Source organism: Loxodonta africana, chromosome 14, assembly GCF_030014295.1.
Source record: "Loxodonta africana isolate mLoxAfr1 chromosome 14, mLoxAfr1.hap2, whole genome shotgun sequence".
NCBI classification, from domain to species: domain Eukaryota; kingdom Metazoa; phylum Chordata; class Mammalia; order Proboscidea; family Elephantidae; genus Loxodonta; species Loxodonta africana.
In genome coordinates, this window is record NC_087355.1 from 10,839,473 (window position 1) to 10,863,725 (window position 24,253).

General features: G+C 40.2%; 1 protein-coding gene across 21 annotated transcripts in view; it reads right to left on the reverse strand.

Moving 5' to 3' along the window:
- The window catches only part of ASPH (aspartate beta-hydroxylase), a 299,144-nt gene that overhangs the window by 18,287 nt on the left and 256,604 nt on the right, over positions 1–24,253 (reverse strand). For all 21 annotated transcript variants that reach the window (XM_023545707.2, XM_064267734.1, XM_064267742.1 and 18 more), the window contains one exon: positions 4,516–4,651. In XM_023545707.2, coding sequence (XP_023401475.1) covers positions 4,516–4,651 — 136 coding nt within the window. The remainder of the gene's footprint in view (positions 1–4,515; positions 4,652–24,253) is intronic.

Consider the following 24,253-nt stretch of genomic DNA (forward strand, 5'->3'; position numbering starts at 1 on the left):
GCTAACAAGCAGGGCAGCCAGGACTCCAACCCAGGTGTGCTGGTTTCCAAAGTCTATGCTTTAAAGCATAACTGGTCATTTTGTCACACTGTGGATTAGAAGGTGGAATGCAGAAACAGGAGCCCTGATGGCATACTGGTTAAGAGCTTGGCTGCTAACCAAAAGGTTGGCAGTTCAAATCCACCAACTGCTCATTGAAAACCATATGGGGTAGTTCTACTCTGTCCTAAAGGGTCACTATGAGTTGGAGCCAACTCGATGGCACCTGACAACAACATGCAGACGCAAACCATTCAGCAACTGCCCAGCCACTGCAACTCAATGTGGCTTTACTTTTGTTTGACCTATCAGCACGTTTACAGATTCTCAGAAATGATCGACTTTGTTTCTTTAGGTAAATGGCCTTGGAAGGAGATCTACCTACCAATGCTTATCTGAAGGAATCACTTGACTATTTCATTTACACTTGAATATTATGCTTTATGAGGGCAATTCACGGAGCTGGAGATTTTTAAAGGCTTTGGGCTCTATCCTTAAATTTCAACTTACTGTTGGGATGGAAAGAGGCTCTATTTTGCATGACAACTCTGATCAATTGATAACAGCTGCCTAGAATACTGTGTTGAGAAGGATTCAGAGGTTCAGCTTGAGCTCATTCAGGAAGGCTAATGGGACCAGTCAGCACCATCTCCTATGGCCTGTGGAAAAAGAATGACTTCCATATGTGTGGTATCTTTGCTGACCCTGCCTCACCTATATATTTTAGAGTTCATTGCTGGTAACAATTATTAAAATGTGGAGTCCCTGGGTGGCACAAATGGTTAAGCACTCAACGATGAGCCGAAAGGTTGGTGGTTCGAACCCATCCAGAAGTGTTCTGGAAGACAGGCCTGACGATTTGCTTCTGAGAGGTCACAGCAGTTCTACTCTGTACGCATGAAGTTGTTATGAGTCAGAATCTACTCAAAGACAACTAACAACAACAACGTTCACGTAGCAATTTAAAAACATTTGTGTGGGAAAATCACTCTTTAGATTTGCCAATTCTGTCTTTTCCCCTTAACTCTAGAAAGCTGAACATTTAAAAAATACAGTTCATACTGATTATACTTCTATGAGTCAGAATCAATTGATGGCAACGGGTATACTTCTTAGAGACCCGCCATGATTCCCACCTCCCATTTGGATACAAACAAAACTTCCAACTACAGCTTCAAGGTCTTCTACTTCCTAGCAGCATCTTTTCCCAATTAGATTCAAAAACCTCCAAGTCTTCACTCTACTATCTGCCTATCAGTTTGTCACACTGTGGTGGCTTGCATGTTGCTGTTATGCTGGAAGCTATGCCACTGGTATTTCGAATACCAGCATGGTCACCTATGATGGACAGGTTACATCAGAGCTTCCAGACGAAGACAGGCTAGGAAGAAAGATCTGGGACCTACTCCTGAAAACTAGCCAATGACAATCTTACGGATCACAACAGAGTATTGTCCCACACAGTGTTGGAAGATGAGCCCCTAGGCTGGAAGGTACTACACAACAACCACAACAACGGCCTCAAACATGCCAATGGCCATGAAGATGGCACAGGACCAGGCAACGTTTCATTCTGTTATACGTACAGCTGCCGTGAGTCTGAGCCGACTCAGCGGCAACTGACAAGTCTTCGCTGGGTCGGCTGTTCACTGGCCTCCTCGTCTTGACCGGAGCTCTCCGTGTGTGGCTTAGCAAACTCTCCTGCTGCTTTCTCCTTTCTGCCTTTCCCCCTGCTACCCTACCCACAAGGACTCTGTCTCCACGCTGATGGTTCTGAAATGTCATCTGCTTTTAGGGATATCGTCCTGTTTCTACGCAAGCTACAATACTACTTGCCTTCCAAATTATTGAAAGCTAATTTGTTTCTGGAAAATAGTGGATCCCTCTTAGAAGCCTGGAACCACAATTAGAAGGCTACAAAGAACCTTAATAAAACCTCCCAAGAGAGAAACTAAGTGAGCTATATTCTCTCATGATAATAAAATAAAACTAGAAATTAATGTAGAAAATTGCAGTAACTCCAACTTACTAAAATACACTTGCTCATGCTACAAACACATGCACGTATGTGCACACAGGGGCACACGCGCATACACTTCTGAATTATTTGGAATCAAAATGGAAATCAAGATACAAATGCAATTTTTTTTTTGGTAATAACATAGGTGAAAATATCATACAACTTATGGGATATGTCCAAAGCTGTACCTCAATGTCAGTCCATAGTCTTAAATAGGTTTATTAATAAGGAAGAAAGAATCTAGATTAATTTACTAAGGAGCTCAATCAAAAAGTTTAAAAGAACAATAAAGGGTGCAGACAAGAAAAATATAAAAGCAGGGATCAGAAAATATAATAATAACTGAGAAGTAAATTTATGAGTGTTGTTTTCTTAAGTTTGACAGAGTTCTAACGACATGGTAGAACTCTGTCAAACTAAGGGAAAAACAACGACAAATTCCATTCAATGGGAAGAATTTAACAAAGAAACCAAGGCGGGGGCGGGGGGCAGGGAGACAAACGAGATTACTCTGCATAGTTCACAGAAAATTGGGGATAATCAAAATATGTGACAACTTGAAAGTCGAAATGTTGCTGCCAAGCAAATTATTTTGCTCCATTATTTATTGTTTCCTTTTTATACATTTATAACACTTAGCATATTTCAACTTGAAGCATCAGTGGTTTTTTTGTTTGTTGTTATTTAGCAGCTGTCTGGAAATCACTCTGGGATGCCTGCTATCCTAAAACATTGTTCTAAGAAACCCAATAGCTTCTATAACACATAGGGTGTTAACGAAACTGAGGTATCAGATGTAGTGGTGAACTCTCTTTTTTTTTCAGTTGTAGTTTAGGTGAAAGTTTACTGCTCAAGTTAACCTCTCATATAAAATTTTAAACACATATTGTCACGTGACACTAGTTACAATTCCTACAATGTGACAGCACACTCTCCTTTTCCAACCTGGGTTTCCGGTGTCTATCCAACCAGCTCCTGTCCCTTCCTGCCTTCTCATCCTGCCTCTAGACAGAAGCTGCCCATTTGGTCTCATGTATCTGCTTGAAATAAGAAGCACACTCTTCACGAGTATTATTTTATGTTTTATACTCCAGTCTACTCTTTGTCTGAAGAGTGGTCTTCGGGAATGGTTTTAGTTCTGGTCACAGCATCTGGGGGTCATGGCTCCAGGGGTTCCGCCAGTCTTAGACCATAAAGTGTGGTCTTTTTACATGAATTTGAGTTCTGCTCCACACGTTTCTCCCACTTCATCAGGGACTCTCTGTTGTGTTCCCCATCAGGGTGATCACTGGCGGTAGCCGGGCACCATCTAGTTCTGGTCTCAGGCTGATGGAGTCTCTGGTTTATGTGGCCCTTTTGTCTCTTGGGTGTAGTGGTGAACTCTTAAGTGCCAATAGAATGATTCATCTCAGTGAGATGCCGAGAGGTAAATAGCACGTTGCTCACATATTGACCCTATAGCTCCATTAAGAAAAAAATCTTGTTGGCAAAAAACTGACAGTCACTTGAAAATATAAATGTGATCTCTCCTCTGATGTACATATCCTTGCAAGTATTACTGACATAGTTCTTCTTCCTCTAAGTGTAAACCATTCTGAAAGCATAATTGAGATCAAGCTGCTGTGCTTATTTGGCTATTAATGTAAGCTGATCGCTTACCATCCTCTCAATTTATTTTGTGTAGCCCAAGAAGTACAACACATGCTGCTTAGTTCTCAAAATGGATTTACTTTTGTACAGATATTTGTTAACCTAGGTTAACTTTGATTTTTCAAAAAGAGAATTGGCAAGAGCCTTAAAGATAAAATTCAATGCTTCTCATTTTAGAATAGATTTATCTATTAATCCATTGAGCACACATGTACTGGAGCCCCTTATGCCTGTAGGTTATCCTCATGGCAAACAAAGTTGAAGAGGAACCCTCCCTATTCTCAAAGAGCTTGGACACTAGTCACTGTTGAATTGTTGTTCAGGTGTGTTATCATGTCTAACAAGCCTCACACATAGTGATAAATTTTTGGCATGCAATATCACGTCCATTTCACAGGAGCAAAGGGAATGCAGGAAGCGTCTTCCGAAGACACTGTTGGCACATGGTGGACCTTTCAGTTATGCCAAAACAGCAGGGTTCCTGTCAGAAAGGTATCATTTAACACGACAGAGCAGGAAAAACAAAATACTTTTTATGTATATTTATTCAAATACATGTGTGAATATATACACACAATATATATCCACGCATACATACACACACACACACAAATAAGTTTTCATATGTAGTCTTAAAAAAATGTAAAAATGCTTTAAAATGGGCACTTCCAAAATCTGGGTTTTCTGGGGAATCTCTATTAATTCTGAGAATCCAGGTCTCTAAGTCTGGGGACTATCACCTGAAGACAGGTGCTTGCTTCTCATCAGGTCTGACTGCAGAGAACGAGCCAGAAGTCAGAGCTCACCTTGCTGCCAGAGTGTGAACTGGCTCCAGTCACCCTTCTCCCTCAGGTTTTCGTCCTCGGGCAGGAAGAGGCCTCTGGCTGTGTCCATCACTGCGAGGCCTTCGTCGCGAATCAACTTCCAGTTTCTTTCTAGGGACTAGACGGAAGACTGGTTTTAATGGGCTGAAAATATACCTGGCAGGACATCCTACAATGAGTTTCAACTTTGTTTTGCTTCATAAAATTACATAATTTTTGCTCTCACCTAGATTGCTTATTTCAATTTCTTCTGAGACCTCTTGTCAAAGAAAATAATAATAAAAAAAAACTTATTTTTCAGAACTAAATGCTTTTGCATCATAAAAATTTCACAAATTCTTGGAAACGTCAGAGAATATCCCCCTTCATAATCCGTATTTAGATTTGCCTGAAGTTTTTTTTTTTTTTAAATCACAACCACCAAGGATGTTGAGCTTCCCGACTATGTTACATCACTAATATGCAAGTTTGTCAGCAGTAATTACATCACTACTACAGTAAACTCCATGTCATAATCACAACACCCACACTGGAACACAAATCACTGACTTCGTTTTACATTTCAGTCGAGTTCCTTATAAAGATGCCATTCAGCATGGTAAACATTAGCTAAACTTTCAAAGACATTGGAAAAGCATCTATTGGAACATTTGATGTAGCAGAAAACTAAAACAAAACAAAACAAATAAAGGCCTTTGTGCTTAGAATTCAGCCAAACACAAATATTTCCTTGGCTTTTCATTCATGCAGGTGCTATGCCCATTTCAGAAAGAGGGGTTGCAACCAGCAGAGCCTGAGAGTGGCTGGGCTCGGATCAGAAATCTGGTGGAAGAGTGAGCAACCCTGACCATCTCCTGCAGTTCTCACTGCCACACTCTGCAGGTGGTTGGGGTGGGAGTGCAATGGGGAGGGAGCAGCAGGGAAAGCATGCAAGGATGAGCCTACAGAGAGGTGGGCTGCGAGGAACTGCTCTTAGGAGAAGAGATTACAAACTGTTATCCCACTCTATGAAAGGGAATGAACTGCAAGATAAAGCAGGATTTGGAAATGTTCGTAATTTCAAACATTGTGACGTTCAATGAGAAGAAGACAAAATAGTTGAGTAGATGAGTACACAATAGCTCACTTCTACAAGAATCAAGGGTTGGATACATTTGAAGTGGCTCAGGAGCATGTAACCAGAATGTACAAGTTACATCCAAAGAAAAAGATTTTGACTCAAAAAATAAAAACAGCAGTTAGAGCTTGCTGAAAATGGACTGACTTGCCTTGTGAAATGTGGCTCTCTATCATTTCAACGAGTTAAGGGAAGGCCGGATGACCAGTTATTGGCTACAGCAAACCATAGATGTTGTGGAGAATGTTTTTACCAACCCATGCTTCTTGAGTTTATGACTCTACGTAGGAAAACAGATAAGGAGCCAGGATGACTGAACAGGCAGCAGGCCCTGCTAGAGATAAATACACTCAGAAATTTGTGTGGGATACAGTGCTAACCCCAGCCAAACACAAGGAACACTCTTGATAGCGTGTGAAAACAATAGGTTTATTAAAATGTTCTAAAACAAGAAATGGATTTTAAGATTAGATATTGATTTTACAATTCTATTCCTGTGAAATCCACTATTAATTCGTGCCAAAATCTGCATCTGTTTCTACCCATCGATGCCTGGCCACTGGAAGTACAGTCATTTGTCCAAGTTCAGCGCTCAGTCCACCAACTAGCGTCAATGCTATTTCATCCCAAGTAGGAAGTTCTTAGGAAACCCTGGGCGGCGCAAACGGTTAGTGCGCTTGGCTGCTAACCCACAGGTTAGAGGTTTGAATACACCCAGAGGTGCCTTAGAAGAAAGGCCTGGTGATCTGCTTCCAAAACACCAGCCATCAAAAGCTCTATGGAGCAGTTCTACTTTGACACATGTGGCTTAGCCGTAAGTTGGGGGTCAGCTTGATAGCAACTGGTTAGTTTTTGGAGGTAGTTTTTAAACAGCAAGTCAAAGATTATTTTTCAATAACGAAGAGATACTCATCAAGTCCCCAAGTGAGACAACAGGATGGTCTGTCAAGAATCCCAAGAAACCCCAAGATCACGGAAAGGAAAAAAAAAGCATCCTAGGATTTTGCAGTATATTCACGTCTTCAAAAATGCACCTAAATCGCCAACAGTCACTGTGGTTACCGTTAACTTGTTTGAGTTGCTAGATAAATCTGTTAGATTCTCGTTAAACTGTCACACACACAAGGGGAGAATTACTTCTCTAACACATGAAATTACTTTCTAAATGAGGTTATTGGCGCCTCATATAAGCAGGCTTTTCGCTCTTCCTTCGGGTTTCTTTCATTAAAAAAAAAATTTTTTTTTTTTTTTTAGTAGCTGATTTAAGGTGCATCATTGGAAAAAGGTGATTTTTTGTTACTGAAATAGGGCACGAAGCCCTAGGGAAATAAAGTGATTACATTGCAAATGGGGGTGGGGGGGACTTTAAATGTTACTTAGTAACAGTCTGTCTTTTGTAGGTGAGAGAGTCATTCCTCCCTCCCCACCGGCTTCCTGCAGCCTTCTTCCCGGAAGTGGGGCTGAGGGGCTTCTGCAGTACTGGTTTTAAAAAAAATGCTTGTTTCTGTTTGCCCTTGTTATACAGGGCACACATGTGTTAGATGACAGACTCACATTCCCAGGAGCAAACCGATCTCAGAGGAGTCTCCCCAGTACCCGACTCCAAGCACATGTGCTAAATGCGCGGGCAAACGTCCAACCCTAACCAGCACTGCCTAGATTTCCAATTTATTTTCACTATGAACAGCCACTTGTCAATTTCTCTTTTGAGTTTAGTACTTTGCCATAGAATTTTAGAACTGGAAGGATCCATAATGTGATTCTAGTGGAAACTCCACTTCAGGGACGATGAAATAGCTCTGATTCTGATATCTCATAGTCTAGTGGCCAGCAGTGCAAAGGCCAGCAATCAGCTCTGCTGTCTTATGCCTTGATTATTTAGGGGCACTGTATGCGTGTTGGGGGACAGGGGCATGCGACCAACAGGGCTTTCTGTTGTGTGCTGAGCTCCGTGGTGTGGGCTCTGGGGCCCTACTCCCTTCTAGAGCCTGCCATGTCCCCTCCGAGGACCAACTGTGCATTCCCACACTCACCTCTGTATGGCCATTTACTGGGCTCCTACCAGGGGCAGGCACCTGTGAGGCAATGGAGAAAACATGCTCCCCACTGTGCACCATATAGACAGCATACCCCAAAGACAGCTCACCTCCTCAAAACGTCGGTTAAACCTACTGGCATTTCTTTATGGTGACATAAAGAATACAAACATAACAACAATCGTGATCTCTTACATGTTTAACGTAAATATTTCTAGACCAAAGTAATGACTACACTTGGGGTGTTCTCCAACTTTGAAAAGAAATACTCCAGTTACATTTTTGGGTTTAGGGAGAAATCTCTAGGGATGGGACCTGGGAATGTTATTTTAAAGAACAAACCAAGGAGCTACATTATATAAGATTCACAGGAGGATCACAGGAGATAAAAAAATAAACTTGATTATGTAAGATTGTGTGTGTGACTGAGACAGAGAGTATGAATTTTCTCCACCGTAGTATCATTCAGTTGTTTGAGATGGCAAAGAGTTCTGTTGGCTAGGAAATCCGACAGGCACTTGGAGGGTCATATAGAGCCTACATTTTTAAGGGTCTTCTCTGAAATATTATTTCCTTGACCCTAAATTCATCCATTTCATAAATCTGAAAACAGAAACTGATAGCGCCTGTATTTCAGTTGGTTGCCAGAAGACAACAGTTTCTAATTCACATTTCTTCTTGTGGCTACACAGACTTCAGAAATAAATGGTTGTAGTTGTTTTTACAGTACCACATGCCTCATAACCCATCCTCAGCACTTGCCTTCTGAGTTAAACCTCAGCTATATTTGCACTCTGGGCATCTATAAATGGAATTTCCAGCTGGATCTGCCAAGTCAATTATTTCTTCTGTTTTCCGTTTTCAAAAAAACCTGCTGACATTGTTCATCTGCTGTTGTCTCTCATGTTTCTTTTTTTTTTGCTTTTCTGTATTTGATTTGTAGGTTTATACCCTGTGTATCCTTTTATTATTATTTATGTGAGTTTTCTCAAGGGGAAGGTTTAAATGATTGTTCAATCTGTTCTTAATTTTTCTTCACTCGTATTTTCTATATATCTCTAAAAGTTGGTTATTTTCACTGTTTCTCTTCTTTTCTCCTAGACTGGATGGACCTTGTAATATGTAATCCAGCCTTCCAGTGAAATTCAGAAACAAAATCCTATTAGCCCTCAAATCCTCAAAATCCCTTACCAGTTCCTCAAATGTGTCTTCAACGATATGTCATATGATAGGAATATGTAGTAGAGAGAGAAAAGTAAGAAAAACATTCTCAGCACCACATTTCCCATTTTAAATGAAACTCTGGAAGCCTACATATTGATGTATTTTCAACCTAACTTCTTTAAGCCTCTTGTCCTATGCACTTTCCTTGCCTTACTTGATTGGTATAACTGTCATGGACTGAATTGTGTCCCCCCAAAATAAAAATACAGATTAATTTGTCTGGGCCATGATTCCCAGTATTGTGGGACTGTCCACCATTGTATCATCTGATGTGATTTTCCTATGTGTTGTAAGTCCTGTCGCTATGATGTTAATCAGATGGGTTAGTGGCAGTTATACTGATGAGATCTACGAGATTAGATTGTGCCTTAAGCCAGTCTTCTTCAGACACAAAAGAGGAAGCAAGCAAGGGGACCATATACCACCAAGAAAGCAGCACAGGGAATAAAGTGGGTCCTTTAGACCCGGGGTTCCTGTTCTGAGAAGCTCCTAGGCCAAGAGAAGAGTGATGACAAGGACCTTCCTTCAGAGCCAACAGAGAAAGAAAGCCTGGAGCTGACGCCCTGAATTTGGACATCTAGCCTACTAGACTGTGAGAGTATAAACTTCTGTTTGTTGGAGCCCTCCACTTGTGGTATTTCTGCTATGGCAGTCCTAGATAACTAAGACAAACCCCAATTCCACGATGTGCTCAGACGATGATAAAAGTCATTACGAAGCCTTAACCTTAACACAGAATCACTTCAAGTCTGTTCTAATCAAACAAAATTGGTCTAACTGAGCTTGAAATTTTCTTCTTCTTCAGAGAAAAGTTTTTGCTGAGGCTGTTGGTAAACACTGCAGATGGCTAAATAAGGGAAGTTGCTAAGTAAAAGTCACTAATGTAGAGTCAAGTTAGAATTAGCTCCACCCAGGAAGCAAACAACACATGGAAGAGGGTCAGAAATAAATTTATATCAAAATGGAAAAAGTAAATTTATAGGAGCAAAATAAAAACATGGTCATGGAAAAGGTGGGACAAGCTAAGCTTTTTGTTTTAATATTCAAAGAGGTGGGTTTCATTTGCAGCCTTCTCACCATGACTGAAAATGTCACGTTCATTAATTTGTCTTAATATTGTCATAATGGGGATGAACTCTTTGGTTATTACCAAGTAGTATTTATGACTGATTTGAAAACTGGAGTTCTGCTGAGGTTAAGGAATCTCTTTTTTTTAAATTGTGGTGAAATACATATAACTAAATATTTGCCATTTTAACCATACGAGAACAATTCAATGACATTAATTGCATCCACCGTGTTGTACAGCCATCACCTCCCTCCCACCCTTGGTAACCACTAATAAATTTTTGTCCCTGTGTATTTGCCTATTCTGGATATTTCATGTAAATGGTATCATACAATCTGTGCCTTACTTATTTTGCTCAGGATAATGGTTTCAAGGTTCGTCCATGTCATAGCATTTATCAGAATGCATAGCTCTTTACGGCTGAGTAAATCACATTATATATGTATATGGAGCCCTGGTGGTACAGTGGTTAAGAGCTTGGCTGCTAACCAAAAGGTCAGCAGTTCAAATCTACCAGTGGCTCCTTGGAAACCCTATAGGGCAGTTCTACTCTGTCCTAAAGGGTTGCTATGAGTCAGAATCGACTCAATGACGATGGGTTTGGTTTGGTATATGGACATATCACATTTTATTTATCTATTCATATGTTGATGGGCACTCCGGTTGTTTCCAACTTTTGGCTACTGTGAATAATGTTGTAATGAATACTGGTGTATATGCATCTGTTTGAGTCTTTGCTTTCAAGTCTTTTGGGTATATAGCTAAGAGCGGAATTGCTGAGCCATAATTGTAGTTCTATGTTTAACTTTTTGAGGAACCACCAAACTCTTTTCCATAGCGGCTGCACCATTTCATAATCCCACCAATAATGCATAATTCCAATTTCTCCATATCCTTGCCAACACTTGTTATTTTCTATTTTTTCTGATCATAGTTGTCCTGCTGTTGTTGTTAGATGCCACTGAGTTGGTTCTAACTCATTGTGGCTCTGTGTAAAACAAAATGAATCATTGCCTGGTCCGGCACCATACTCACAATTGTTGCTATGTTTGAGCCCATTGTTGCAGCCACTATGTCAATCCATCTTATTGAGGGTTGTCTTCTTTTTTGCTGACACTCTACTAAGCATGATGTCTTTCTCCAGGGACTGGTCCCTCCTGATAACAGGTCCGAAGCATGTGAGACCAAGTCTCGCCATCCTCGCTTCTAAGGAGCATTCTGGTTATACTCCTTCCAAGACAGATTTGTTCATTCTTCTGGCAGTCCATAGTATATTCAATACTCTTTGCCAATACCATAATTCAAAGGCATCAATTCTTCTTCGGTTTTCCTTATTCACTGTCTAGTTTTCACATGCATACGAGGCAACTGAAAATACCATGGTGTGGGCTGGCCAGGAACACCTTAGTCCCCAAAGTGACATCTTTGCTTTTTAACACTTTAAAGAGGTCTTTTGCAGCAGATTTTCGCAATGCAATTTATCGTTTGATTTCTTGACTGCTGCTTTGATAGGTGGATCCATGTAAAACGAAATCCTTGACAACTTCCATCTTTTCTCTGTTTATCATGATGTTGCCTACTGGTCCAGTTGTGAGGGTTTCTGTTTTCTTTATGTTGCGGTATAATCCTACTCAAGGCTGTGGTCTTTGGTCTTCATCAGTAAGTGCTTCCAGTCCTCTTCACTTTCAGCGAGGAAGGTTGTGTCATCCGCATATTGCAGGTTGTTAATGAGTCTTCCTCATGATGCAGTGTTCTTCTTTATAGAGCCCAGCTTCTCTGATTATTTGCTCAGCATACAGATTGAATAGGTATGGTGAAAGGACACAGGGCTGATGCACCCCTAGTTGTCCTAGTGGGGATGAAATGGTATCTATCTCATTGTGGTTTTGAGAAGCTATGCTTTTAATATGTGGACAAAACATAAGAACCTTAGGTGTCGCAGTCACATAAGCAAGACTAGGTAAGTACCTGTGTGATTAGCTGCTAATAAAAGGCCATTGAGAAAACAGCCATTGGTAGCTGAGAAAAGTCCCAGAGATGTATATGTAACATGAAAGGTTCTAACTCTACATTAAGAGAAGTGTGTGGCCAGAGGCTATTCTGGGCAAAGTTCAGGCATTAAATTGGAGTTAGATTGAACTGAGTAGGATGGTGAATTGTAAGACGTAGACCAAATTTAGCCTAGTTGGATACAGTAGATACTTGCTATAGTTAATTCTTTTAGAAATTATATATCTTATTTTTAGGAATAAAATCAGCTTATTAAATCTCAGCCAGAACAGGCCTCTACTTTACACCACAGGGACAGGACACGGGCAGCAGTGTACTCTGCTTTAGGAAGAACCCTGGCTGGTGCGGGGGTCCTCCTGAGCGCTGAGCTGAAGTTATGAGGTCAGGGCAAGCACCACAGTGAGTGTGATGCCCTCACAGAAACTCTCTTTGCGATAATTTTAATAAAACCCCCAAGGAAACTTGTAGCATTAAAGGAGCAAGCTGTCATTGGGTCTAATGAATTTGGATCAGAGCTCTTTGTTTTTCAAGGCTGGATAAAGAGAAAAGGAAAGCATCTGGCATTTCCTTACTGCAGGAAAATAATAAGGTGCCTTGCACGGGGGCAAGGGAGGAATCCAAGAGAACTGAATTTTGCTCTTTCTAGACAGTGTGGGGGAAAAGATTCTTCTCCTAGGAGAAAGAATACAGAGGACAGTCCAGGCTGTCAGGAGAAACGCCAGCCACGAATGAGCGAAAACACAAAAGTTCCTAATTTCACTGGGCTGAAAGTCTAAAGAGGAGACGTTCTGTGATATGTAAAATCAATCGCCTGACAGAGAAAGGAACGAGTTACATATGTGTGTGTGTATCGGAGTCTCTGGGTCGCATAGCTAAGCACTCAGCTACTAATCAAAAGATTGGTGGTCCAAGTCCACCCAGAGGTGATTCGGAACAGTCCTGGTGATCTTCTACGGAAAAGCCACAGCCATTGAAAATCCTGTGGAGCACAGTTCTACCCTGCAGACACGGGGCTGCCGGAGTCAGAGGTGCCCTGACAGCCGCTGTTTGGCATTTTTTTGTATTGTGCGTATGTATATTTAAGTCATGAATCTGTGTGCACGGATATTAAAACATAAAAAGCGTGACCTACTGGATTAAAAATTCTGGAACCCCAAATGGAGTACCCAATTGACAGGGAAAGTTTGCAATTATTCTGAAATGTCAAATGCTATACTGTTAATTTCCAAAGAGGATCACAGACAAAGTCAATCTTTAGGCTTTATTTTTTTCCCCCACGTTGACAAATAATTAAAAGTTACCAATTTTGCTGTGAGAAAGAAAATGACTTTTTGGTTTAAAATAACTTAAAGAATATAAAATACTGTATGCTTTCGGAATGCTGCCATATGTTACAGAATTATTCCTTTGTTCCTATAACCTCAGTGGAGTGCTGGCCCTTCCTAAGGGCTCCCATTTAAACAGCACACGGGAGCGTCTGTGATGGGCTCCGTTTGTTTCAGCCTTACTAAAACCTTGGAGGAGAGGAGGAACTGAGGTAATTAGTTTGAATTCAGAAATTAAAAACAAACAAACAAACAAAACTGAGTCTCAGAGAGGTAAAATGACTTGCCCAAGGGTGAAGAACCCTGCTTCTAACGGTGGAGACCCTTTTAGGAGTTTCTCCTTTGAATCACGTCTTCACCAAACTCCCTGAGTTCTCTGGACGCCCATTGTTCAGCTATCGTTTGTAGTAACAGTATTACCAGAATCCAAAAAGATTAAATTTTGATTTAGAAATATAGGATTAAACTATTCTGTTAATCTTAAGAAAGTGCTTTTAAACATTTCTTTGTACTAGGATACTTGGTTTTATTATAAATTGCTAATCCTCTTAATTACAGCTTAATCCCTCTGTAAACTCTGAAATTTTTTGCTTCTTTCTCAATCCATCCATTTCATTTCAAAAGCAGTTCAGTGAAAACATTCAAATATTTAATGACACGGAGAGAAACGTTGAACCACTAATGTATTACTGTGTAAGTCTTATTTTGTTCAGGTGACATTATTCATACTCAATGGATTTCTTAATTAATAAAAGCCACAGACTGAAGGAAAATGACAGAGAGAGTGCCGTTCTAATCCATCATTCCTATTCACTGTGTCCAGCTGGCAAAGTCTCACTGGGCACAACTCTAAACGTCATAAAATTACACTATGAGAAAAGGTAAACTTATCTACGATGCTCTTCGCTTACATTGGAGTAGCTGCTCAGAAAAACCCAGAAAAAGGGTGGAAGAGTATTCCTTTTTTCCAGAGTAAAATGCAAAGAATTACATAGTTTGGAAAGCCACCACAAAATGGGTATTTTAAACTGTAGCTTTCAATTGCTATTGACTGTTGCCCTGGTACCACTGTTACTGGTTTCTATACATGCACGTTTATATCAAAATTGGCCACAGAATTAAAAAAGAAAAACTTGTTGCCATTGAGTCGATTCCATCTCATAGTGACCCTATGGTACAGAGTAGAACTGCTCCACAGGGTTTCCAAGGAGCTGCTGGTGGATTTGAACTGCTGAACTGTTGGTTGGCAGCCAAGCTCTTAACCACTGTACCACCAGGGCTCCTCACCACAGGGTAGTGGGAATCAAAGAGGTAATCTCAAAAAGGAAGGGCAAAACCCTTAAGGTATGGTGGCTTTACTCTAGGTAGAAGAGATCTTTTACAATCTTAATCCATTTTTGTTTCAATTTCCATGTTAAATACCCCCAAGGCACTTTGGGATTTGATATTTGTGATTTGGGGAGCAATACATTCAATTTTAATGAAAATGAGCCTAAAGGAGAAAACTCCACTGGAATGTTTTTCTCTAAAATTCTGCATTGAGTTGCACAGTCTCTTAATACCCCCAGTTCACAGAGCTGCCAACTGGCAAGCTACACGATAAGGGGCAGCAAGGACAATTCAACAAAAGAGAAAAACACAGATGAGGAATTCGCTGAACACTGTCCCAGACCTTCAGGAAAATTGCTCTTTATACCTCACTGGATGTACAGTAGGAATAATTTAGTGTAAAAAGTGCTGCTAATAGTCACTTAAGGGCCAGAATCTGGGCAATTATTCTAAAAGGATTTTGTCCAAACATGGCAGCTATAAGATGTAGAAGACTTCCGCTTCAAGATGTCAATGCCTGGGTGTGGTCCAAGGTCTGATCCATAGTATTCAAATCTGTACACTGGAAAAGGAAGAAAATCTCGTAAAAGTTTGTCAACTAAACGGTCAATGGGTCCTGGCATTTCCTAACGTTGTTGTTATTAGGTGGCATTGAGTCAGTTCTGACTCATAGTAACCCTAGGTACAACAGAATGAAGCACTGCCCAGTTCCGCGCCACCTCACATCATCGCTATGCTTGAGCCTGCTGTTGCAGTCACTGTGTCAGTCCACCTCGCTGAGGGTCTTCCTGTTTTTTGGTGACTCTCTACTTTGCCAAGCATAATGTCCTTCTCCAGGGACTGGTCCCTCCTGATGACATGTCCAAAGTATCTGACACATAGTTTTCCCATCCTTGCTTCTAAGGGGCATTCTGGTTGTACTTCTTCCAAGACAGATTTGTTTGTTCTTTTAGCAGTCCATAGCATATTCAATATTCTTGGCCAACACCACAATTCCAAGGCATCAATTCATCTTCAGTCTTCCTTATTCATCATCCAACTTTTGCATGCACGTGAGGTGTTTGAAAATACCATGGCTTGGGTCAGGTGCACCTTAGTCTTCAAGGTGACATCTTTGCTTTTCATCACTTTAAAGAGGTCTCTCAAAGCAAATCTGCCTAATGCAATGCATCTTTTGATTTCTTGACTATTGCTTCCATGGGTGTTGATTGTGCATCCAAGTAAAATGAAATCCTTGACAACTTCAATCTTTTCTCCATTTGTTGTGATATTGCTTATTGGTCTAGTTGTGAGGATTTTCGTTTCCTTTATGTTGAGTTGTAATCCATATTGAAGTCCGTGGTCTTTGATCTTCATCAGTAAGCACTTCAAGTCCTCTTCATTTTCAGCAAGCAAGGTTGTGTCATCAGCATAACGCAGGTTGTTAATGAGTCTTCCTCCAGTCTTGGTGCCCTGTTCTTCCTCTACATTTACTTCGTCACGCGGTAGGCTCTTTTTTGTCAGTCATTATTGGCAAATGGTCACCTTGAAATTACTTTTTTTTTTTTTTTTTAATGTCATAACCAGATACAATATTAACATTCCTATAAATAAAGGTAGTTAGCAAAAGTAAAGCACATCACACAGCACTGAGCTGAATACAAACTGTGTGGAGCGCTTGAGATTCAATGTTGCAGGACTGTGGTTAAGGTCCAGGCCTTGTTCCTTCCTTTCCTAATGCACAGCTTAGTCCCTGGGAGGTACAAATGGTTAACTCTCGGCTGATAACCAAAAGGTTGCAGGTTGGAGTGCACCCAGAGGCTCCTCAAAAGAAAGGCCTGGTGATCTACTTTTGAAAAATCAGCCCCTGAGGTCCTTAAGGAGCACAGTTCTACTCTGAACACACATGGGGTCACCATGAGTCAAACATGTAAGGACTACTGCTTTTTTTTTTTTTTTTAATGTATAGCTTAACACAGGCAGAGTTAAAATAAAGAAGACCAGGGGAAAAGAACGTTGAAATGAACACTTGATTGACAAAAAGGAGAAGGAGATAAGACATAAAAGCAGATACTAATAATGTTGAGGGCACTATTGAGATACTACTAAATACTACTTGTTGCCATCGGGCCAACTCCCACTCACAGCAGCCCTATAGGACAGGGTAGAATTGCCCTATAGGGTTTCCAAGAAGTGGCTGGTGGATTTCAACTGCCGACCTTTATGGTTAGCAGCCAAGCTCTTAACCACTACGGCCACCAGGGCTCCACTACTGAGACACTGACTAGGATATGGAATTTGAGGACAAGGACACCTTGGTTCAAATCTCAGCCTTGTCACCATCAAATATGTGATCTTGGGAAAATTTTTCAACTTCTCTAATCCTTAATTTACTCATAGATAAACAGGCACAATAACGGCTATCTTGCAGAGTAGTTGCAAAGATTAGAAATATATACCAAAGTTCTCAGCATGCTGATGGTAAATAGGAGGCATTTAATCCATGATAGCTGTTATATTATTCTTTTAATAAGTATTTCAAAATTGTCTTTCCAAGTCATTTTTTAGAAATTAGGAAATATACATATTCCCATGGAAATAAGATAATAAATAACTTAAAATTATAAATCATCATAATAAATAATAACAATAACTAATACTTACTGAGCATTTTCTATTTACTTATTTAATCTTCTGAACTACCCATGAAACAGATATTATTACCATAGTCATTTTGCAAATAATGAAATCAAAACATAAAGAAGTGTCACTCAATGTCTTACTCAATGTCACAGAGCTAGGAAGGGATGAATAAAACATACAGAACCAGCCAATGTGGCCAGGAAACCTGTGTTCTAAACAGCTTCACTATATTGTTCCACTGATGATTACATTAGATTCTTCATGAACCCCCCAGAAGTCTGTTTATTTATGACACACATGAACTATAAGATACTATCGTAGTTTCCCATTTTTAACAGATTTATTGAGTTACAACTCACATACCATAAAATTCACTCAATTAAAATTTAATTTCCCCTTTCTCTCCTTCCCCAGTCCCTGACAATTTGTAATTTACTTTTTGTCTCAATGGGTTTGCCTTATCTGGACATTTTATATAAATGGAATTAAATAATACGTGGTCTGTCACTGGCTTCTTTCACTTATCATAATATTTTTGAGGTTCACCCATGTTGTACCATTTATCAGTACTTTTTATTGCCATACAATATTCCATTGCATGGATATATCACATTTTATTTATTCATCAGTTGATAGATACTTTGGTTGGTTCTATTTTTTGGTTATTATGCATACTGCTGCTATGAATATTCATGTACAAGTTTTTATATGAACATGTATTTTCATTTCTCTTGGATATACACCCAGGAGTGGGATTGCTAAATCGTGTGGTAACTCTGTGTTTAACCACTTCAGGAGCTGTCAAACTTTCTTCCAAAGTGGCTGCGCCATTTTACATTTCCGCCAGCCGTGTACATGGGTTTTACTACAAGAAGTTTTGTTATGCTGTTTTTGTTTTTCTTTATCCCAAAGCATTTTCTAATTTCTCTGGTGATTTCTTCCTGGACCCGTTGGTTATTTAGGAGTGTGTTGTTTAATTTCCACATATTTGTGAATTTCCCAAATTTCCTTTGTTAATGATTTCTAATTTCATTCCACTGTGGTGAGAGAACATGTTTTTAAAATAGGAGTCCTGATGGCACAGTGGTTAAACTGCTCAGCCGCTAACTAAAACGTAGGAGGTTCAAACCCACCAGCCACTCCACAGGAGAAAGATGTGGCAGTCTGCTTCTATAAAGATTACTGTCTTGGGAACCTTGAGAATGTTCCATGGAAACGTGAAAAGAATGTATATTGTAATTATATAGAGTGTCTATCGATAGGTTAGTCCAGTTGTTTTTTAATCCTGTTCAAGTCTTCCATTCCTTGTTTTTATTCCCATTTTTATCCTTGTTTTGTCCATTATTCAAAGTGAGATATTAGAATCTCCAACTATCATTGGGGAATTGTTTATTTCTTCTTTCTATCCATTTTTGCTTCATGCATTTTGGGGTTGTGTTACAAGGTGCATGTATGTTTATAATTATATGTCTTCTAAAGAATTGATCTTATCATGAAATGTTCTTCTTTACTTCTAATAACATTTGTTGTCTCAAAGTCTATTTTGTCTGATATTAGTAAATCCACTGAAGCTCCCTTTTGGTTTTGTTTGCATACTGTATCTTTCCCCATCCTTTTACTTGCAACAAGTTTGTATCTTTAATTCTAAAGTGTGTTTCTTATTGACAGTATATAGTTGGATCATATTTTCTTTATCTAGTCTGCCAATGTCTCTCTTTTAATTGGAGTGTTTGAACCATTTACAATTAATGTAATTACTGATAAAGTAGGATTTATGGCTGTCATTTGCTATTTCTTTTTCATGTGTCTTATGTCTTTTTTCCTGTACTCTTCCATTATTTCCTTCCTCTCTATCAAATAGATATTTATCAGTATACCATTTTAGTTACCTGGTTGTCCCTTTTTGTTATTTTCTTAGTAGTTGCTGTGGGAATCAGAACTAGCACACTAAATTAAAACAAATTTAGCTTGGCTTAATACTTAATTTCAATATGATGCAGAAATTTTGTTACAATATAGCTCCTTCCTCTCTCCCTCCTTTGCGCTATTGTATCTTTAAACATTATAAGCCCATCAGCGCATTTTATAATTATTGCTTTATGCTTTTTTTACAAAGTCAAGTAGAAGAAAAGAGTAACATACATTATGGATGTTTTTTATTCTCTTTTTTTATTTACTCATTTAGTTATCTTTAGCTCTTTATTTCTTCATGTGGATTCGAGATACCATGTAGTGTCCCTTCTTTTCAGAGTGACGACTTTCCTTAGTATTTATTGTAGGGTAGGTCTCCTCCTGACAAATTCTCCCAGCTTTTATTTATATGAGAATGTCTTAATTTCTCCTTCATTTTTGAAGGAGGGTTTTCTAGGATATAAAATTCTTGGTTGATACTCTTTTTCTTTCAGCATTTCAATATCATTCCACTGCCTTCGGGTTCATGGTTTCTGATGAGAAATCAGCTGTTAATTTTATTGAGGGTTCCTTTTATGCTATGAGTCTTTCTCTTGTTGTTTTCAAAATTCTCACTTTGTCTTTGACTTTTGATATTTTGACTACGATGCGTCTATGAATTTCTTGAGTTTATCCTACCTGAAGTTCGTTGAGCTTCTTAGATGTGCGGACTAATGTTTTTCATCTAATTTAGGAAGTTTTTTGGCTATTATTCCTTCAAATAATCTTTCTGCCCTCTTTTCTCTCTCTTCTTCTGATAGTCTTATTACACATGTTGGTATGCTTGATGGTGTCCCACAGGTTTCTTTTTCCTTAGAGAGGATAATCTCAATTGAAATAGCTTCAATTTCGATGATTTTTTTTTCTTCTACTACCTCAAGTCTGCTGTTGAGTAGAATTATTTAACTTACTGTAGTTTATGACTCCAGAATTTCTATTTGGTTGTTTCTAGAATTTCTATCTTCTTATTAATATTCTATATTTAGTGAAACTTCAGTAACATACTTTCCTTTAATTCTTTTGACATAGTAGACAGTTTTGTTTAGTTATTTGAACATATTTGTAATAAAATATGTAAAAAAACCACTGTTGTTGAGTTGACTCTGACTTATAGTGACCATATAGAGTAGAACTGCCCCATAGGGTTTCCAAGGCGCAGCTGGTGGACTTGAACTGACAAGCTCCTTAACCACCACTGTGCCACTGTGTCTAGTAAGTCCAACATCTTGGCCCCTCATAGGCAATTTTTATTGACTTTTTTTTTTCTTTGTGTATGTGGCATACCTTCCTGTTTCTTTGTGTGTTGTGTAACATACATATTTTTGAAGCTGGGTATTTTCGGTAATATGACAACTTTTGTATCAGACCCATTTCCCCATTCCTGGCATTTCTCATTGTTGATTTTTGTTGTTATAGCTGTTTGTTTGTTTAGTGACTTTCCTGGATTAATTCTGTGTCGTTTCTATTAGCTGTAGTGTATGGCCACAGAAGTCTCTTCATGGTTAGTATCACGGATTGAAATGTGTTTCCCAAAAATATTTGTCAACTTGGCTAGGCCATGATTCCATGTATTGTGTAGTTGTCCTTCATTTTGTGATCTGATATAATTATCCTCCATTTGTGATGTGCTGTAAATCTTAGTCTCCAAATGTTAATGAGGCAGGATCAGTGTGGGGTACATCTTGAGCTACGCCTTACAAGAGAGTGTGACTCAAGCCATATCCTTACTTAAGCCACACCCTTCCTCAAGTCACATCCTTGTTTGAGTCACACCTTTTATCTCACAAGAGATAAAAGGAGAGAGAAGCAAGTAGAAGAGGGAGGGACCTTACTATCATCAAAGAAGAAGAACTGAAAGTAGAGCATGTTCTTTGGACCTGGGGTCCCTGTGCTGAGAACTTCCTAGTCCCAGGGGAATATTGATGCCAAGACACATGGATATCTCCAGGGAACAGTGGGCCCACAGATTTTGGAAGAAGACAAAGACATTCCTCCAGAGGCAGCAGAAAAGCTTTCTTCTAGAGCCAGCACCCTGAATTCAGACTTCTAGCCTTCTAAACTGTGAGAAAACAGATTTGTTTGTTAAAGCCATCCATAAAGCCACCTGTGGTATTTCTGTCATAGCAGTACTAGATGACTAAGACAGTTAGCTTCCTGGTCAGCTAATAATTGGACAGAGATTTCCTTAAATGCCTTGAATCAATATTTCTTCCTCCCTTTGTTGAGGGCCTCCGTGGGCATGTTGGAGTAATCCTTGAATGTTGTAGCAGTTTACAACTCTAGTTTACAGCTTGTCTTAGTCATCTAGTGCTGCTGTAACAGAAATACCACAAGTGGGTGGCTTTAACAAAGAGGAATTTATTCTCACAGCCTAGTAGGTTAAAAGTCCAAATTCAGGCTGCTGGCTTCACAGGAAAGCTTTCTCTCTCTGTCAGTTCTGGAGGACTGTCCTTGTCATCAATTCTTCCCTTGGTCTAGGCACTTTTCCACACAGGAACCTCAAGTCCAAAGGACACACTGCGCTCCTGGCATTGCTTTCTTGGTGGTATGACGTCCCCAACTCTCTGCTCACTTCCCGTTCCTTTCATTTCTTGTAAGATAAAAGGCAGTGCAGGCCATGCCCCAAGGAAACCCCCTTTACATTGGATCAGGGATGTGACCTTAGTAAGGGTGTTACAATCCCGCCCTAATCCTCTTTAGCATAATCTAATCTTGCCTCATTAACTACAGGCAGAGATTAGGATTTACAACACATAAGAAAATTACAATCACAAAATGGAGGACAACCACACAATATGGGAATCATGGCCTAACCAAATTGACACATATTTTTGATGGACACAACTCAATCCACGACATTTCACCTTTTGGCCCCCAAAAATTCATGTCCTTGCTATATGGAAAACATATTCACCCCATCATATCATAGCAAAAGTCTTAACTCTAAGCCTGAAATCCAAAAATTCTTCTTCAACTGTGCCTTAGTTATCTAGTGCTGCTATAATAGAAATATCACAAGTGATAGTTTTAACAAAGAGAAGTTTATTTTCTCACAGTAAAGTAGGCTAAAAGTCCAAATTCAGGGTGTCAGCTCCAGGGGGAGGCTTTCTCTGTCAGCCTTCTCATCAATCTTCCCCCAGACTAGGAGGTTTTCTGCCCAGGGACCCCGGGTCTCTGCTCCCAGCACTGCTTTCTTGGTGGAATGAGGTCCTCCTCTCTGCTACCTTCCCTTTCCCTTTATCTCTTGAGAGATAAAAGGTGGTGCAGGCCACAACCCAGAGAAACTTCCTTTATACTGAATCAGGGACGTAACATGGTAAGGGTGCTACAATCCCACCCTAATCCTGTTTAACATAAAATCACAATCACAAAATGGAGGACAACCACAGAATACTGGGAATCATGGCCTAACCAAGTTGATACACACATTTTTGGGGGGACATAATTCAATCCATGACAAACTGTGAAATCCAGAATATGAGTTATCTGCTTCCAAAGTACAATGGTGGAACAGGCAGGCACAAGCTAGACATTTCCATTACAAATGGGAGAAACTGAAGGGAAAGAAGGAATAACAGGCACCAAGCAAGTCAGCAGAACACATTACTTTAGCCCTCAAGGCTTTGAAAATAATCCTCTGCTCTCTGAGACCCTATATACAATGTCCCTGCCCTCCAGACTCTAGGTACTGGCTACACTAGCTGAATTCTGAGTGGAGGCCCCTTGGCTCTGGGCTTCAGCTCTGCCTTCCAGGCCCACTGGAAAGGCAACTCCATTCTCTTGGCTTTAGGCACACAAGTTTCCTAGTCCATCTGAGTGGTGACTTCACCCTTAGAAACACCAGAGGCCATGGTTCCACCCTTTTAAACCCCAGAGGTCACAACCGTATCTTTTGAGACTGAGGCACCTCAGCTTCCTGTGTTCCTTGTGTCTTCAGCTTCTGCTTCCTGGTTCCTTGGCCTCTCGGCCCTGGGGCCTCACACCCACATCTGCCCTGCTGGGGCAAGTGTTCCAAAGCTCTGTAGCTCCACCAATAAGTGCGTGGAAGTACCCCACTGTGCCAAGAAGCCTCCTGTGCACAGGCACTCAGCTCTCTTGCTCTGTGGGTTGGCTCCAGTGCTGTCTGGCACTGGTCTCCTTGTTCTGGTGCTGCCGGCCCTCTGCTGCTGCTTCTTGTAGTCTGTGCTGCCTCCAGTGTAACAGCTCTCCTCACTTTCTTCTGAGTCCTCTATCCATTCACAGTTTTAAAACCACTTCTGCATTTTAGGTATCTATTTTTTTTTTTATTATTAGAGCAGTGGAAAGCCTGGTGATGTAGCGGTTAAGTGCTACGGCTGCAAGCCAAAGGGTTGGCAGCTCGAATCTGCCAGGCACTCCTTAGAAACTCTATGGGGCAGTTCTATCCTGTCCTATAGGGTCGCTATGAGTAAGAATCGACTCGATGGCACTGGGTTTGGGTTTGGGTATTAGAGCAGTACCCCACTCCTGGTACCAAATTCTGTCTTAATCATCTAGTGCTGTTGTAACAGAAATACCACAGGTGGATGACTTTAACAAAGAGAAATTTATTCTCTCACAGTCTAGTAAGCTGAAAGTTCAAATTCAGGGTGCTAGCTTCAGGGGAAGGCTTTCTCTCTCTGTTGGTTCTGGAGGAAGGTCCTTGCCATCAATCTTTCCTTGGTCTGGGAGCTTCTCCACGCAGGAACCTCAAGTCCAAAAGATGTGATCTGCTCCCGGCATTGCTTTCTTGGTGGTATGAGGTCCCTAATTCTCTGCTCGGCTCCCTTTCCTGTCATCTCTTGTTAAGATAAAAGGCCATGCAGGCCATACCCCAGGGAAACTCCCTTTACATTGGATCAGGGATGTGACCTTAGTAAGGATGTTACAATCCCACCCTAATCCTCTTTAAAATAATCTAATCCTGCCTTATTAACCACAGGTAGAGATTAGGATTTACAATACATAGGAAAATTACAATCACAAAATGGAGGACAACCACACAATACTGGGAATCATGGCCTAACCAAGTGGACACATA